An 18,751-nucleotide genomic window follows, 5' to 3' on the forward strand; every position below is an offset into this window, starting at 1 on the left:
AACAGACTTTTCTTCCTCACTTATTCTAAGGGTTCAGTAACCATACCTTAGCTTCAACTTCTTGTTCCCTATCTTTGAGGGAAAGGAGTAGCCACACCTCAGATTCAGGTCTGTCATTTAGAATAAGACAGCCAAACATCCTTTGACCTTTAGGTCTTATGACTTGCTGAGGACAGTTTTGAACTGTCTGTCCTTGTGCCAAGATGGAGTGCAGCCATCTTTATGGGCACTGACAACTGCTATATCACTAGTACCTGAAATAATGTTGGGGTATAGTAGGGTACCTAATATATGCTTGTGGAATGAACAAATGTTGAAACTGGCAACATCACTTTAGTGTTTAAGAAGACAGTTTGCCTACTTCTTTAAGGTAGTGCCAGTCATAGTATATGTGGAAATCCTGTATCGGTTGTCTTTAGGGGTTGGACCAAGTCTGTGATAGGGAGAGATTAGGAAGAATACCTGCTACCTGCTCTTATGATTATAACCGGGGTGGTTAGTAAATTGTGCTGTCTAAAACTGCATAATTTTAGTTGGTCAGTGGTGGCATACACCTTTAATCCCAGCACTTGAGAGGCAGAGGCAGGCGGATCTCTGTGAGTTTTAGGCCAGCCTGGTATACAAAGCTACACTCAGAAACCCTGTCTTGAAAAACCAAAAACCTCAAACAAAACAAAACACCTGCATAATCTTTTCACTGACCTGTCTCTGAAGTATTCTTGGAGATTCTTTGAGTGGACATTAGGGGCAGTGTCAACTGAAACATTGTTGTTATGCTTGTTATATGACAAGATAGTGCTGACTTTGGGGGTTTAAAATCAGGTTGCGGAATAGTTGTTCTGAAGGAGCTTTATCTGTTCAGTTATTTAAGAATTGATCCCATCAACCAAAGTTTGCTTTTGTCTCTAGGTAAAAAGTTTAGAGAACTCATGGATAAGTTCCTGAGACCATACTTGAGCAAAGGGTGTCCACCCCTGTTCACTACTTTGAAATCTTTGTATTCTAATACAGAAAAGGTAAGTTTAATTTTTCATCAGTTTTTGTTTTTATTTCAGGAAGATTGCCGTGGACTATGCTATGATTTAATTATTTTCTCTATTATACCAGTGTTTGTCTTTTTTTTTTTTTTTTTGAGACAGGGTTTTATCTAATATACCAATACTATGTACCAAAAGTATACTTATATGCATATAAGTGATATCAAAGGAATTACCACACTATGAAGTTTATAGCAAGGAAAAGCATTTTAAAAACACTGAGATATGCCAAGCATTAGTGGCACACACCTTTAATTATAGCACTTGGGAGGCAAAGGCAGGCAGATCTCTGAGTTTGAGGCCAACCTGTTCTATACAGAGAGACATGACAGACAGGGCTACATATAAATATAAATAGATAAAAGAGATATATAGTTGGGTGTTATGGAATATACATGTAGTTTGTAATCCCAATACTTGAGAGGCTGAGGCAGGAGAATGAATTTGAAGCCAGCTTCAGTTTCACAGTGAGTTTCTAGGCTTTTTGTTTCTTGGTTTTGTTTTTTTCTTACAGTTTGTTACCATATTTTAGAGTTATCTTAGCATGGTGAGTTGAAAACAGCCCCGAGGTGGGCCTGGAGAGATGGCTCAGACGTTAAAAGCACTGGCTGCTCTTCAAGAGGACCAGGGTTCAATTCCCAGCAACCACATGGTAGCTCACAACCATCTATAATGAGATCTGGTGCCCTCTTCTGACATACGGACATACATGCAGGCAGAACACTGTATGTATAATAAAAAAGTAAATCTTTAAAGATGCCATTATAGTCTGGTATGATGCCTTTATGGGGGTGGAAGTAGGGGTTGGGGAGGCATATGCCATTTGGTCAGTGGAGTATGAGGGACTAGTTTTAATTAATAGGTTAAGTCCTGATCAGTTATAATAGTTTTAGGAGTTGGGAAGATAGCTCAGTCAGTATAGAGCTTGCTGCACAAGCATCAATGTAAAAAGTAGACATACACTTGTAGTCCAGTGCAGGGACGTGGAGGTCTCTGGGGCTTGTTGGCACCTAGGCTTGCTTTAGTCATCAGGCCCAGGTTTTGGTGAAAGATCCTGTCTCAAACAACAGGGCATATGCACAAACACATGACACACACTCACCCTCCCTCTAACATCTGCATACCCTTATGGTAAAGAAACTACCTAAGTCTTGGTTATAAATTTGAAAGATAAATAGATAAATAGAACTTGGTAGGAAAGCCAGGTTTTGTAGTACACACTGGACTTCTTGCTGCATGGGAGATAAGGCAGGGGGATCACTTCAGTTCATGGTCTGAGACTTAACTTGTGCAACACAGTAAGCCCTCTCTCTCTGATAAAAAAGGGGAGAGGGTTAATCAAAAGAAAGTTATACTTTTATTCCCAAGTATTGTTTCTTATTTACTAAGGTCTAAAATCTTATGGTCAGTTATTTTTATAGTCAGTTTTTGAACGATACTCTTGGCTATTAAGATTTTCATCAACTCCTCCTCAGTTTATTTAGGTTTGACCCATATTTTTATTTTAAGTAATACTTGAAGATAATAAAATTTTGGAAATAAGATCAGTGGTTAGAACATCTGATTGGCTTATGAAGCCTTGAAGGTCCCACTCAAGTTATTTTCACACCATAGCTGTTGGTGAGTTACTGATAGTCATCTCATTCCACTCACTCGTGGGCATGTTCTGATTGTGAATCCCAGCTTGTCGGGAATTCTGACTCTCATTACTTGCTTGAGCTTGAATTACAAAGACCATAGGTCAAAGGCCATGCTTTTGGAAGTTACATCTGCAACAGACACAGTATTTTCCCAGGCTGAGTTTTAATAAAGCTTTTAATTTAATAATTAAAACATAATAGAGCCTCTTTAGTCCTAATTAAATATAACTGCTTGGAAGGCTGAAAATTTGTGAAAAATGTAAGACATTGTGTTAGTTTCCATCACTGTGAGAAAATATCAGCAATAAATAATATCAGGTCAGGAAAGGTTTGTTTGGGTTCACAGTCTGTAGTTTCTTGGGTCTGTTGTGTTGGTCCTGTGGCAAAGATGAACATCTTGGTGAGGGGAGTGTGTAGTGGAACAGACTTGATCATATCATGGCAGGCAGGAATTAAAAAGGGAAAGGAAAGGGCTAGAATATCAATATACTCTGAAAAACATTTCTTGCCAATGACTTAACTTTCCTCCCACATTAGCCCCTCCTAAAATTACTGCTGTCTCCCAGTAGTAGCATCAGTTAGGAATTAAACTAGAGGAGCTGAGTTTGAATCCCAGCACCTGCTTAAAAAGCTAGGCATGACTGTACTTTTCCATAATCCTCTCAGTCCCACAGTAGAGCTCAGCTGGTGAGCTTCCAGTTCACTGGGGAGGGACCCTGTCTAAAGGTAATGAGGCAGAGAGTTATAGAAGAAGATATCAGCTATCTTGTCTTGGCCTGTGCCCTTGCACCTGCACCCTCAGAAGTATATGCCACACACATACAACACCCCTCACACATACACAGTTAGCTTTCAGTGTACAACAGAAATGAAGAATGGACATCACACATTGATTTTCCTATTACATATTACCTACTGGTTACAGAATAATAAATGAAATGGGTTCCTGTAACTAAGAAAAACTTAAACTATTTTTGTGTGTTTAAAGTGTGAGTATAGGTGTGTACCTGCCAGGACACTCTTGTGAAGTTCAAAGGACGACTTTTGGGAGTTGGATCTCTTTGCACCATGAGTTCCAGGGATTGAACTCAGGTCATTAATCTTGTGAGGCAAGTTCTGTCCTGTCAAGCTGTCTTGCCAGCCCCAAATTGTCATTTTTGATGAAAATTTCTTGAAAATTAAGTGAGCGGATTTCATTGTTTGCTTAATTAGTAGATTAGAGGTAACTGAGGTAAAATTTAAGACTTAAGGAGCCCAGTTCCTTGTTTCTGTTATATGCATATATGTATGTATGTGCAAGTGTGTGTTGGAAATTGATGTAGAATGTCTTTTTCAGCTGACCCTGGTGCTGGCCACTTAACTGCTAGCTAGCTTGCTCTCCAGGCATCTTCTGGGATCATAGACTACTACTGTTTGCCTTTTAGGCATTTACATGGGTGCTGAGGATCCAACTCTGGTCTTTCTTCTTGCTGAGCAAGTGTTTTATCCATAGAACAATCTCCTCAACCACCAGTATTAAGACTTTTTATTTAGATTTTGTGTGAAATTTCTTTTGGGACTGTTTTATTCAGCAGTACTTGTACTCCTTTATGAAGGATTGTGGGTAATCTCAGTGGATTTTTGTTGCTATTATTATTATTAGGTTATTTTGATGCACTCCTCTGGAACTATGTAAACCAAGTTGACCTTGAATTTACAGAGATCCTTCTGCCTCTGCTTACTGAGTGCTGAGATTAAAGGCCTGCTCCACCACATCCAGCTAGTTGTTGTATTTTTGATTATTTAAAATTGGTCCAGAAAGTATGTTTTACCCCAGAGCTGTAAACCCTACTTAAAACCTGTGTTTGGGGGCTAGCAAGATGGCTCAGCAGGTAATGGTGATGATGACCAGAGTTAGATTCCTAGGATACAGATAATAGAGAAAGGAGACTTTTGCAGACTTCCCTGTGTAGGTCTTAAGTTTGTATGTTCTCGATTTTCCTTTTCTTAGAGCACACTTTATTCACTGTTTTGTATATAGTTTTAAATCAAGCCTAAATCTTTTCTTTAGACTAAAAGGGGAATTGTAGTGAGATATTCACTTTGTCCACACCTGTGGCACTGGCCACGCCCATTGGGGGGGTGAGGACGGGGCAGATGTTACCTGGGTGAACTAAGTCTGAGGAGCCCCCCGCCCTCCAGCTCTCTTGCTTGCAGTACTGGGACAGGAGAGCATCCAGAGGCATCCCTGGGACCAGGAACCTGCTGGTGTTCACCTGTCTATGTTTTAAGTTATTTCTCCCTGAATAAACATCTGTTCGGCCTATTTGTTTATCCTGATCCTTATTAAACCGCAATAACCCTGTTGTTTCCACATGTGCTTTGCTTTTCCTGGCTGGGGAAGGGAATACCAGTACACACACACACTCTCTCTCTCTCTCTCTCTCTCTCTCTCTCTCTCTTTCTCTCTCTAAATGTGAAAATTTAAAAAAGAAAACAAAACTGTGTTTGCTAGAGTGTTTACAAACCGTCACTAGATGGCAGTGTAGGTTAATGGAAAGCAAAAATTGCCACCTACTTAAAACTATTCGAATACTAAATTTCTAAGCCTGAAAGAAGTTTTAATTTGCAAATATTCTAAGAAAGACTAGTGGGAGGGTTATTTTAAATTGAAAGATGTCTGCTACCTTTAATTTTGTTTTATCTGTGGTTCTTAAACTCATGTATGTGTTAACTAGAGGGCTTGTAACCAGAGATTATAGAGAACCAGAGTTTCTGATACTGTCTGGATTGTCTAGAATTGTGAGTCTTGGGGGCTGGAGAGATGGCTCAGTAGTTAAATTGCATTGCCTGTTCTTAGAGAAGACATGAGTTTGGTTCCTCCAAGGGAATCAGTGCCAACTTCTGGTCTCTGTGGGTACTAGGCAAGCATTTGGTTATGGTGTACATACATACATGTAATCAAAACCCCCTCCTTTTTTGTTTTTAGAGACAGGATTTCTCTGTCACTTTGGCTGTCCTGGAATTAGCTCTATAGATCAGGTTGGCCTCAAATTCAAGAGGTCCACTTGGATCTGCTTCCCAAGTACTGGGATTAAAGGTGTCGTTCACCATGCCTGGCTCAGACAAAACACTTTTACATAAAATAGATATTTTATGTAATAAAATATTACAAGATTGGATAGTCTTGATGATGTTAATGATCTGTGGATTCCACCTTCAGAACTGTTCCTTTGAAAAACAGTTACATTAATTTCCAGATCATGAGTTTGTTTGCTGCCTGTCTGCCTGCCTGCCTGTAACAGTTACATTAATTTCCAGATCATGAGTTTGTTTGCTGCCTGTCTGCCTGCCTGCCTGTCTGCCTTCCTGTCTTCCTGTCTGTCTGTCTGTCTGTCTGTCTACTCTATCTGAGCAAGGGTCTTATTAAATAGCCCTGGCTAGTCTAGAATTCAGTATATTAACAAGGCTGACTTGAAACAAAATTTTTCCTTTCTCTGCCTCTTAAGTGCTGAGATTAAAGGCATGTGCCACTTCACCCCAGCCTCGTGACTTAATCTTCAGTGTTTTTTCTGGAGAAAAGAAAAAAGAAGTAATAAAATTGAGGGCTGGGGGCTGGAGAGATGGCTCAATAGTTGAGAGCACCAGGGTTCAATTCCCAGCACCCACATGCCAGCTTATGCTTGTCTGTGGCTCCAGTTCCAGCAGATCTGGCATCCTCACACAGCATACATGCAGGCAAAAAACAGTGCACATGAAATAAAAATAAATTATTAAAAATAAAAAAGTTGAGACTGGTTAGCTGGGCATTGATTGCTTATGCCTTAAATCCCAGCACTTGGGAGGCAGAGGCACCGTAGATCTCTGTGAGTTTGAGTCGAGCCTGGTCTACAGAGCAAGTTCCAGGACAGGCAACAACAACAACAACAAAAAAGCCTATTTTAATTTATTTATTTTGTTAATAGAAAGTACACATAATTATGGAGTACAGTGTGCCAATTATGTATATAACATCTGGTGATTGGATAGGGTAGGTAACATCTCTGGCTCCTTAAGTAAATTATCTGTGTTAGGAAATTTGGAACTCCTGTCATGTAGTTTTAGAAAAATATATTGTTAGGAACTTTTATTACCCCACTGTGATATAGAGCAGAGCTTCTTAAACTTTTCCATTCGTGACCCTTTTTGCCTGACAAGTTTTTATTAACCCTGGTCCATAAGCATGTAAAATAAGTATATAAATCAAACATTTACTGATAATAAAACCATGATGAAATTTATTTTAAAATTCCTTTTGTCCACACATAGTTAGATCATTTATTAAAGATGATAATAGTGGCTTGCTTATCTGTTTTTATCTAAATGGATTAAATCTTGGCTACACATTTGATAATACATGACATAGAGCACATTTAGTTTTTTTAAACTTAATTTTTATGCTTATAATGTGTGTGAGTATGCACATGCTGTGGCATGCATGTGGAGGTTGGAGGACAGCTTTAGGTGTTTGTCTTATCTTTGCTATTGACTGCATATACCATGCCAGCTGGCCAATGAGATTCTGGTGTGTTTCTGTCTCTGCCTCCCATCTCCTTATAGGATCACTGAGATTACAGGCACATGCAACTCTGCCCAGCTTTTAAGTGAGTTCTGGAGATTAAAACTTGGGTTCTTGGGCTGGAGAGATGGCTCAGAGGTTAAGAGCATTCATTGCTCTTCTTAGAAGTCCTGAGTTAATTCCCAGAAGCCACATGGTAGCTCACACCATCTATAATGAGATCTGATGCTCTCTTCTGGCATGCAGATAGAACACTGTATACATAATAAAAAAAATCTTTAAAAAACAAACAAACAAACAAAAAAATCAAGTAACTTGGGTTCTCATGCTTGAGTGGCAAGGGATTTACCTACTGAGCCATCTCCCTAGCTTACCTTCTACCATTTCTTACAGTTGATTAGTATTTTGCTTTTATATTTGTCAATGATGAGAATACTGCTTCGCATGTATGGGGCCAAATGACAGTTTATGGCTTTTCGGAAATTGTTGGAAATTCTATCCTAACCACAAACCAAAATACATTGAATTAATTTTTAAACATTATTTATTTAGTTACTTGTTTTTTTTTTTTTTTTTGAGTCGTTTCTCTATGTAGCCCTGACTGTCCTGGAACTTACTTGCTTCATAGACTAGGCTATCCTCAGATTCACAGAGATCCGCCTGCCTCTGCCTCCCAGGTGCTGGGGTTAAAGGTGTGCGACACCACTGCCTGGATAAGATTATTTATTTTTTTATGCATATGGATATTTTGCCTGCATGTATTATCTGTGAACCATAAACTGCCTCACACTGATGCTAGGAACTGAACTCAGATTTTTTGGAAGAACGGCCAGTGCTCTTAACTCCTGAGCCATCTCTCCCATCCCCATTGAATGATTTTTTTTTTTTAATGACACCTGTATCAATAATTTATACAGAAATTAAAAAAATATTCTAATAATAGAATCCAAAGACACACTAATTTGATATTTAGAGTTTGAAGAATGATGGTAGGAAAAATATTAAAAGACTTTTTGCAGTTAAACCATAATGTTGCTTAAAAGCAGAAAACTATGTGTATAAGAATACTATAATTCAGTTGGGCAGTGTTGGTGCAGAGACAGGTGGATCTCTGTGAGTTTAAGACCAGTTTGGTCTACAGAGCTAGTTCCAGGACATCCAGAGGTGTTACACAGAGAAACCCTGTCAGGGGACAAAAAAAAAAAGAATACCATAATTCATTGAAACAGGTAGCCTTTGTTGCCATGTGTAGTATAGTGGCTAGTGCAATGCAAAGTGCTTGGTACATGCTGCCAGAAACACATAGTATACACTGTGTATCCTTTTTTTTTTTTTTTTTTTTCCTGACACAGGGTTTCTCTGTATTGTTTTGGAGCCTGTCCTGGAACTCTGTAGACCAAGCTTGCCTCGAACTCACAGAGATCTGCCTACCTCTGCCTCCAGAGTGCTGGGATTAAAGGTGTGCACCACCAGAGCCCAGCTCACTGTGTGTCTTATTTTGAATTATTTTTTGGTCACTGTACATTCAACAGCCTTCATGTATTACCAAACATTTTGACCCCTGAGCCTGTAGCACACAGTTTAGAAGTGCTAGAACAGTAAACTGTTCTCTTGTCTGTTTCGGTAACTGCTACATCTTCCTGTCTGTTTTTAGTGTCAGTTATATCAGCCTCCTATCCTCTAGTGCTTCTAGGCCTCCAGAGACAATACTTCTACTCCCATTTCTGAATCAGAAAAACCCACCTTTTGTTTTCCAAAACATGGACTCACTATGTAGCCCATGCTGGTCTCAAACTTATCATCCTCCTGAGTGCCTAGATTAGGTTTGTGCATCTCCTCTTAGCATCAAAGTCTCTTTTTAAAATACTGCTTCAGTAGGTCATGTGCCATTTGCTTGTAATCCCAGCAGTTGGAAGGTTGAAAGAGAAGACTGCCTTGACTTTGAGGCCAGCATGAGCTATATAATGAGCTACAGGCCAGCCAGCCCTATATACCTAGACTCTGTCTTAAAAGAAACTAAATCAAAGTTATTTAAAATAATGTTTTAAACTAAACTAAACATTGTTTGTCTTTAAAGAACCATTTTAGCCAGTTTCTACTAATAACACATTTTTATTGAGTTATGTTTGACTGTTTTCTGTTTGTTTTTTATTTCATTTATTTCATTGTTTTATGTGTCTGGGTGTTTTACTTGTATTCATGTATGTGTACTGTGTGTGTGCAGTGCTCTCAGAGGCCAGAAAAAAGTAACCAGATTCTCTGGAATTAGAGTCATAGACATTTGTGTATCACAGAGTAGGTGCTGGGAATTAAACCCAAGTCTACTGAAAGAGCAGCCAGTGCTCTTAACCACTGAGCCATCTCTCCAGCCCTAAACATGTATTTTAATGAAGTCATTGTGTGTAAATATTGTTCACATTCCCACTTTTTTCTGTTATACATTTTTCTACTCTTATATATAGTTCCTCCTAATTTCCCTATTGCCCTTTCCCCTATCTCTTCTTAAGATTTATTATTTTTAATTTGTGTATCTGTGCATAGGTTTATATATGTGAGTGCAGATGCCTTAGGAGGCCGAACACATCAAATCCCCTGGTGCTGGAGTTATAGACAGGTGTGACATGGGTGCTGGAAAACAGACTTGGTCCTTTAGAAGAGTAGCAAGTGCTCTTAATCACTGAACCATCTCTCCAGCCTCTGCCTGTCTGTTATAAGTTGCTGATGAATTATGCGGTGGCATGCAGCAACATATCAAAAATATGCAAGTTGTGTAAGCCTGAGAAGTGTTTTTACTTTGGTAAAGGGCTGGGCAGTGTGATAGTTCATGGCTTCTCTGTTGCTGTTTTGTGACTTTGGTACTGATTACCAAAGTAATCTGTGTATGGCACAGATAAATTTGGATTCAAAATTAAGATAATTAAATTATACTGTCCTTTTTTTCTATGAAGTGGAATGCATGTAGAGGTTTCTTTCACAGCCGTGTACCAAAATCTGCTGGTGACTTTATGATTCGTGGTCTCTTCTTCACTGGTAGGAAATGTGTAAATAGTATACTTTGATTAGTTCATAAAAGAGGCATGGGGAAAGAAAAGAAATTTAATTGTTTTAAAAATCAGAATATTTTGAAATTCCAATTTTCATAAACTAGTAAATAGTGTTTTAGACATTGTTTTAGCAGTATTTAGATAAGGGAATTACAAAGGAAGACCTCTAGTTGTATTAAGCACAGATTCAACTTTCTGTCTTTACCAGGGTCATTAACATTAGTAAGCAAGATAAGTCATTTAAAAGTATTTTTGTTTGTGTATGTAGTGTTTGTACATGTTCCTGTGGGTTTGTATGTGCATACAGGTGTGTGTGTATGCATGTGTAGGTGTGTGTAGGTGGAAGATGGACGCTAATATCAGGTGTTTTCCTCAGTTATTCTATTTTACATTTTCAGATAAGGACTCTAGCTGAACCTGGAGCTCATTGATTTGTCTAGGTTGCTAGCCAATGAGTGAGTTCCAGGAATCCTCCTGCCTCTACCCCATCAGCCCATGGGTACAGCTATAAGCTATGCTGCTAGTACCAGCTTTTATGTGAGTGCTGGGGTTTGAACTCAGGGTTTCATGCTTGTGTGACAAACACTTTACTGACTGAGCCATCATTTTTTAATGTGTGTCTTTTAAACTTTGAATCTTTTCACTTAATTTTTTGGTAAGGAGTGACATTTTATAAAATTTAAATATATAGTGCTTTATAGTTCTACAGAACAAAACAGGGAGACAAAAGACAATTTAATTGTTCATGAATTATATAAATGTAGTAATTTGTCCTGCACAAATGTCAGGATTCTAGGATTGGAGATCTAGCTCACTGGTAGAGTGCTTTGAAGACCCTGGGTTCACTATGAAAGCCCAAGGTGGATTTGATCCTCATCTCTGGGGTTGGTGGAAAGGTAATGACACCAAAAACAAACTGAAAAAACCAGTGGCTTCTTGAGATGGGAATTCATTGAGCTATTTTTTCTTTTTTTTCTTCCTAAAACCATTAATAAACATAGTGGCACATTTTCTTTTTCTTGCTCCTCTATATAAAGTGTTCAGATTGGGAGGTAGGAGAAAATAGTATTTTGAATTGTATTGTTTTAGGGCTAGAGAGATGGTTTAGTGGTTGAGAGCACTTACTGTTCTTTCTAAGGACCTGAGTTTGGCTCCCAGCATACATGTCAGGGAGCTAATTCCAGTTTCAGGGCACTGGGCACCCTCTTTCAGCCTTCACAAGCATCTGCACACAAACTGCACACACAAAGACTGACACACTCATCATAAAAATAAAAAATAAATTGTTGTTCCAATTAAATTAGCCCACAAATAAAAATACCTTCCGTGAAGTATTTTTAAATTAAAAAAAAAATATGTTTCTTTAACAGGTTTCAATAATCCAGGAACTTGTTACTAATTATGAAGCTTCTCTTAAAATGAATGGCTTTTTTAGCCCTTATGGTAAGTTTAAACTAGACTCAATTCGAATTTTGTTGCTCATTTCAATCTAATTTTAATCACAGAAATACTAGTTTACATTTATGTGTGTTTATATAAATGGCTACTTATTGGTTTTTGAATTAATGAATGAAATGAAAGTATTTTCAGTATTATTTAATTTAAAATTTCTATAATCTTTTTGACTGGGAGTTAGCCTTGTTTAACAAGGAAAACAGATTTGAGAGGTTGAAAGGTTTGCACAAGATTGAGTAGTTAAATTAGAACCTTTTTTTCCTGAATTAATTCTTGAATTAATTTTTAATTATGTCTGTTTGGCCCTTTGATTCTCTGTGGGGACATACGCAAATGAAGAGAATTTAGAAAATCCTATGGATGTTTCAGTTATGGAGACAATCTCTTTAGGTTCTTTATGTGTCTTTTCTGTGTCGTTGCTCTTGGAGTTTAGAGTTTTTTGTTTTTTATTTCCTGGGGAAAAATTATGTGATGAATGTTTCTGCCTGCATGTGTGTCAGTGCACTACTTGCATGCCTGGTCCCCTATGGACCAGATGAGGGCATTAGATTCCATGGAACTGGAATTACAATTTGCAGGCTGCCATGGGATGTTAGGATTTGAATCCGGGACCTCTGGAAGAGCAGCAAGTGCTCTAAACTGCTGAGCTATCTCTCCAGACTCCAACCCACCCCATTAGAGTATTTTAAAGCAAATTTCAAATATTTTAGCTGTAAAGACTTTTGTATGCACCTTTAAGACATACAAAATTAACTTCCTCTCTAATACCTATCTACATTTATATTTCTTTCCCACTGTCCAAAATTTTTATTTAATTGGCTTATTTTAATCTAAATCTAGTTAAGGTCCTTGCTTTACATTAGATGGGTTTGTGGTCTTTTAATATATTGTAGTGATCTCTCTTCCTTTGAGAAATGCCTTTTGTTGAAAGCTCATTTGTTTTATAGACTTTCCCATATTTTAGATTGGATGACTGCTGTCTCTTGATATCACTGTGTGTTTTTCACTGTTATTCCTATTTCATGTAACATCAGTAGTGAGATTAATAGATTTGAGATCTGTTTGGATACTTCACACATGGTACTTTGTGCTTGAGTGCTCTGGTTGTCTCTCTGATGCTGTCATTGGTCAGGGTTTCTTAAGAGGCTAATGGGCCTGTTAAAAAGCTCCTCTTGGGCCTCTGACCCAAGGATTTTGCTAATCATTGAGTAGTATTCCCTGGATCCCTTATTTTATTCTTGCTCCCCATCTATTGGCTGGGCAGAGCAGGCTATAGGTTGAACCCAGGGCCTTATGCATGCTAGACAAGTGTTATGTCACTGACTTACAATTCTAATTCTGAATTCTATTTTAAAGAATCCTCCTTCATATACTTTGGCTTCCTGAATTAGATAGTGTATGTGAAAGATAAATGTTTTATTCTTTGGCCTTATTTGCATTTTCTCTAGTTCTCATGACAAAACACCACCACCAAGGTAATTTATAAAACATAACAGAAAACAACAAATGTTTATTATGGGTTCATGATTCCAGAATCATATATTTTGCACATGTTGGCAATGCATAATGTGGCAATTTTTGCTTCTGCTGACATTGTGCAATGATAATCTCTTCTCCGTTATTTTCTTTGATTATTTTTTTTTTTAGTTTGCTGCATTTTGCTTTTGTCTTGAGAACTCATAGAACTAGATCAATTGTTTTTCTGTAGCACTATTTATTTGGAGGTAGTTTGGGATTAGAAGCCTTTTAAACTACTATTTTATTTCTCTGCATGGCTGTTAACTTTTGAATCTGATGCAATACATGCCTCTTTCTGTTAGGTTGATCATTTTTGCTGAGCTTTTGCTCTTAATAATAATACTTGATTTCATTCTGAATTAGGGAGATAAATAAAGCATGTAGGTTTGCTTTACTTAGCATTCTTCTCGTAACAATTTAATATTTGTTTGATTGCAGAGAATGGGGAAAAGGAACCCCCAACAACTCTACTCTGGGTCCAGTATTTCCTGGCACAGCACTTTGATAAACTTGGACAGTATTTGTTGGCTTTGGAGTATATTAATGCTGTGATTGCTAGTACTCCAACTCTAATAGAATTATTCTACATAAAAGCAAAAATTTACAAGGTAAAATCTTAATCTTGATTTTTGAGTGGTTGAAATTGAGTCTTTTTTGGTTTTTCAAGGGTAGTAACTCCTAAGAGTCTCTGATAATTTTTTTTTCTATATTCTAATAATCCTAAGGAAGTCTTTATTGTATAACAATGTTAGTCATTTGATTCAGTTCTTAGTAAATGGAATCATTATTATCTAGTTTTCTAGGTAAACTGACAAAATTATGTCAAATTTCTAACCTGTTTTTATTTATATTTCTTTCCCATTTCTATGGCACTCTTTTTCTCTTGCTCATAAACGGATTTCTCTAACACTTCTTCTCCTGCAGCATATAGGTAATCTCAAAGAAGCTGCAAAGTGGATGGAGGAAGCACAGTCTTTGGACACAGCTGATAGATTCATCAATTCCAAATGTGCAAAATACATGCTTCGAGCAAATATGATAAAAGAAGCAGAGGAAATGTGCTCCAAGTTCACAAGGGTAGGAAATAGCATACATAATTATATAATTGTCTGACTCAGTAAAATTGAAGTTCTATGATTTGTTAAATTTGCCATTGAAATTCATAAGAATTCCTTTAACAAACATTCTGTTTAGTCCATGTTCCAAATATGGTTTCTTACTGTGGTGCTGCATGAGTGTCGATGGGTTAACACCTGCCATGTAAATTCAGGTACCAAGGAGTCCAGAAGAGGATGTCAGTCAGATCTACTGGAGCTAGAGTGAGAGGTGCTGTGAGTTGCCCAGTGTGGGTGCTGGCCACTGAACTCTGATTGTCTGGGAGACCTAGCTACAAGTGCTCTTACCATAAATTCAGTTTGTGCTGGGTTTGATGATGTGCACCTTTACTCTCAGCATGGAGGAGGCAGAAGTAAGACGATCTCTGTGAGTTCAAGGCCAGACTGATCTTCATATTGAGATCTAGGCTAATCAGAGTTGTATAATGAGACCCTGTCTTAAAAAAATAAACTTTAAAAGTTCATATCCCAAATTGTATCCTTTATAATTTATGACTCCTCTCTAATTCTCTGTTACATCTTCTTCAGAATTGCTCAGAGTTTTTTTCTGTGACATTTCTAAAATTGTTTGGCTAAATACTTGTCCTATATTTTCTTCCTTTATTATACTGTCTGTAATAGTATTCTAATAGGCATGATACTTGGTTTTGATTAAAATTACAGGTTCATAGAACAGAATAGAAAGCCTACAAAATGATTTAAATATATTTGGAAACTTGGTATGTAGCTAGAAACACTTTTAAAATTAAAGATAAAATCGCAGGCATTTATTTTGGAAAGTTAAATGGCATCCCTATCATGCTGCACACACACCAGTTCAGAGGGACCAATGAGCTAAATATAGAAAACAAAACAGATACTTAAAGGAAATGCAGCCTGGTCTGTTTAGTTTACAGAAATGTTTTTCATGCTTAGAGAGGAAGCATTTATTTTCTAAAGGAGCAAGGAGGCATTCTTAAATTTTTGTTTTAAATTCTTTTTAGGTCAGTGTTTTGTTGGTTTTTTTGTTTTTGTTTTTTTGTTTTTTTCTCTTGAGGTTTCTCTTTGCATCTCTGGCTGTGCTCTGTGACCAGACTGGCCTGGAACTCACAGAGATCCACCTGCCTCTGCCTCCAGAGTACTGGGATTAAAGGCATGAGCCACCACCACCTGGCCTTTTTAGGTTTTCTATCTCTTGATATTTCTGTGTTCTTGAGACAATGTTTTTCTAACTTTCGCTATACCTCTCTTTAGTACTTTGAACATCTCTTTTGGTTATTCATTTAGCTTTTTGAGACAGTCTCCAGTAGCCAAGGCTGGCCTCAAACTCACTGCGTAGGGAGGATGATCTTGAGCTCCTGGTCCTCCTGTCTACCTTCTGAGTGCCAGAACTACACCATGTCCAGTTTTCTGTGGTGCTGCACATTGAACCCAGAGTTGCTTTTACAGTAGGCAAACACTGCCAACTGAGCTACAGCATACTCAACTCTAGTAATCAACAATTTTATTGACTTATAAGTGCATATTAATGGGGTTCAATGAGTTCAATGTGTTCAATATACCATGAACTGATCAAATTCAGTCACCCTAAAAGTGTTTAAGATGAAGTGTGAATAACAATAATATATTTGACGTTTTTAGATTAAAAAAAAAATACTATCTGGGAGATAAAGGTAGGGATTAGAAGTACAGTTAAAAGTCAAAGTATAAAATTTAGGTTAAATTTCAGTCCAGTGATTAGAACAAACACACAGCTAGCGTATGTCTTCAAGGGCACGGGAGAATAAAGTGAGTGAGTGAAATGCTCACATTTAACAGACTGTTTACATCTTAGAACCCAGAGGGTTACAGATGCTTGTTTAGTAGTTCTTTACAGTAAAAAGTTTGAAATAAACTAACTTTTGTGTGTGAGTAAAAATCACAGTCATTGGGAAATGGATAAAATATGCATAATTATAAAGGAGAAACAAGTCTTATTTTTTTAAAATTCAGAGATAATCAATTTTTAAGCTTTTTTTTTTTGAGACAGGCCTTTCACTTGACATCTTCTTGCCTTCACCTCCTGAGCACTGGGCATTTTTAGACTTTTAATAAATTCTAAGAATTTAACTGATTGGGCTGGAGATATGGCTCAGCCATTAAAGGCTAGGCTCATAACCAAAAATATAAGAATTGAACTGATAGTAGAAAGTGTTCTTTAAAATGATCAAAGACTGATCATTTATTGTATATACAGAGTTCTGTCTGAATGTATGCCTGCAGGCCAGAAGAGGGCATCAGATCTCATTACAGATGGTTGTGAGCCACCATGTAGATGCTGGGAATTGAACCCAGGAGCTCTGGAAGAGCAGCCAGTACTCTTAACCACTTAGCCATCTCTCTGACCCCTGAAAATGTTTTTATAAATACACCTTTCCCATCTTTTCTGAAGTCACACTAATTTGTTTAAAATAAATCTGTTTCAACCAGTGACCAAAATCCAGTGCCCTACATTGAAGCTAAATACTTTATATCTTACATTCTTATCTTTGAGTCTGAACTAACAAATACTTGTAACAAATCCAGGGATCTTTTTCTTTCTATTTTAAGACAAAGTCAGGCTATGTATTTCAGGCTGGTTTTGAACTCAAAATTCTGCTTCAGTCTCCCAGGTGCTGGGATTATAGGCATGCCACCGCTGTGTTCAATATTACTTGGTTTTAATAGCATGCAAAACTGGAGTGACAGACCTGTTATGAACAGCAGATGCACACAGGGGGGAGATTGAGAAACTGACAGCGCTACTAAGAAGTATGATTAGCAGTATTGGATCTTTGTAACAGTGATCTTGAGTCAACAAGGAAATGTTAAATATCAGAAAGTGAAAAGAAGATAGGAAATATTCAGAGGGGTATTGTTTTAAGTAGTTAAAATAAGGTCTTTGATGCTTAAAACTGTCTTTAGTAATTTGGAGTTTGCCCTGTACAAAGTGGTGGATACCCCAGTGGAGCTGAATCAGTAAAACTTTGTAATTTAGAACCACTAAGGAGTGTGCAGCGGTAGCTCGGTGGGGAAAGTGCTTGCTACCAGGACCTGCAGTAGACCTTTAAGTCTCAGAAAGTGAAAGGAGAGCATTGACTCCCACAAGTTGTCTTCTGACCTCTGGACGTGCTGTGCCATCTGTGCGTACACATACACAAACATACAACATAAATTAATAAATAATTAAAAATGTCACATGCCTTCGTATATTTCCTGATAACTCATTATTGTCATCATAATACTTGTGGGCATAGTTGGAAAAGGAAAGGTGACTTTCTTGTAGTGATTTAAACCCAAGGCTTTAAATATACTTAAAATAAATGTGATTTGGGGTATCTGTTTTATTGCTTGCTGCCTTATATTTATGCAGTTTCCATTTCAGGAAGGAACAACTGCCATGGAAAACCTAAATGAAATGCAGTGTATGTGGTTTGAGACAGAATGCATTTCAGCATACCAGCGCCTCGGGAGATATGGGGATGCCTTGAAAAAATGCCATGAAGTGGAAAGGGTGAGTTCTTAGGATGTGGATTCTCGTTTCTTCTGTAAGTGACAAGAATATCAGGTACATGTCTATACTGAATCATCTGCTTCTTCTGACTAACTTTGACAGCTTCATTTGAAAACAGTTCTTTAGTATTGTGAGCAATGTACAGTAAATGATTACTTTACTTTTTTTTGATACTTTTGACATGTTTATTTTTTTTTCTGAAGAGAAAAGGAAAACAATTTAGTAAAAACAGTTTGTGCTATGATTGGCATACATTCACAATTTCTCTTCCCTCATCTGGCCATTATTTTATTTTCATCAGCAGCCTAGGAGGACACACAGCTGGTGGCAACATCTTTCCCCCTTAAACATCAGGATCTGGTCCACAGTCAGCCTCTCTCCAGTTGTCTTCCCAGGATGTTTGTTCTCACATTTGGTACCCTGAGCATCAGCTGGCCAATTTGCAGGCTTATTTTATTACTTGAATTTAGAATTATATATGTGATATGCCTCAGTGAGGGCCTTTTTCTTTTCCTTTGTATGAATTTTGTTTCCTGTTCTTTGTTATCTCTGAAGCACTCTCCTTCTACATGGACCACAGGAGGAAAGGAGCCGCAAATGCACCCCTGAGGCAGTCCTCAGCAGCCCTCAGTTGTGGGGGCACTCGGCACCACTCTTCCCCTGCTGACGCAGTATAAAACCACAGGCATCGTAGTCAGGTGAGCCTGATGTCTGCACCATGGCAGTCACTTTGGCCTTCTTCCCATGTGAAACTTCTGAGAGCCCAGAGGAGGGCTCTGTCTTAGGGGTGGCCTTTAATGGGAGCTGGAACTAGGATTATACCAGAACCTTTGTTTTGTTTTTGTTTCTCCTGTCCTTTAAATTTGTATTTATAGGGGGAAATCAAGTCAGGCT

General features: G+C 37.8%; 1 protein-coding gene across 2 annotated transcripts in view; it reads left to right on the top strand.

Moving 5' to 3' along the window:
• The window catches only part of Naa16 (N-alpha-acetyltransferase 16, NatA auxiliary subunit), a 52,845-nt gene that overhangs the window by 19,108 nt on the left and 14,986 nt on the right, over window positions 1-18,751 (top strand). Inside the window, exons 9-13 of one of the 2 annotated variants that reach the window (XM_051195334.1) lie at window positions 910-1,016; window positions 11,629-11,701; window positions 13,670-13,839; window positions 14,156-14,308; window positions 17,717-17,857. In XM_051195334.1, coding sequence (XP_051051291.1) covers window positions 910-1,016; window positions 11,629-11,701; window positions 13,670-13,839; window positions 14,156-14,308; window positions 17,717-17,857 — 644 coding nt within the window. The remainder of the gene's footprint in view (window positions 1-909; window positions 1,017-11,628; window positions 11,702-13,669; window positions 13,840-14,155; window positions 14,309-17,716; window positions 17,858-18,751) is intronic. The other variant, XM_051195335.1, reaches the window with a different exon arrangement.

The sequence above is a fragment of the Phodopus roborovskii genome, unplaced genomic scaffold, assembly GCF_943737965.1.
Source record: "Phodopus roborovskii unplaced genomic scaffold, PHOROB, whole genome shotgun sequence".
Taxonomy (NCBI): domain Eukaryota; kingdom Metazoa; phylum Chordata; class Mammalia; order Rodentia; family Cricetidae; genus Phodopus; species Phodopus roborovskii.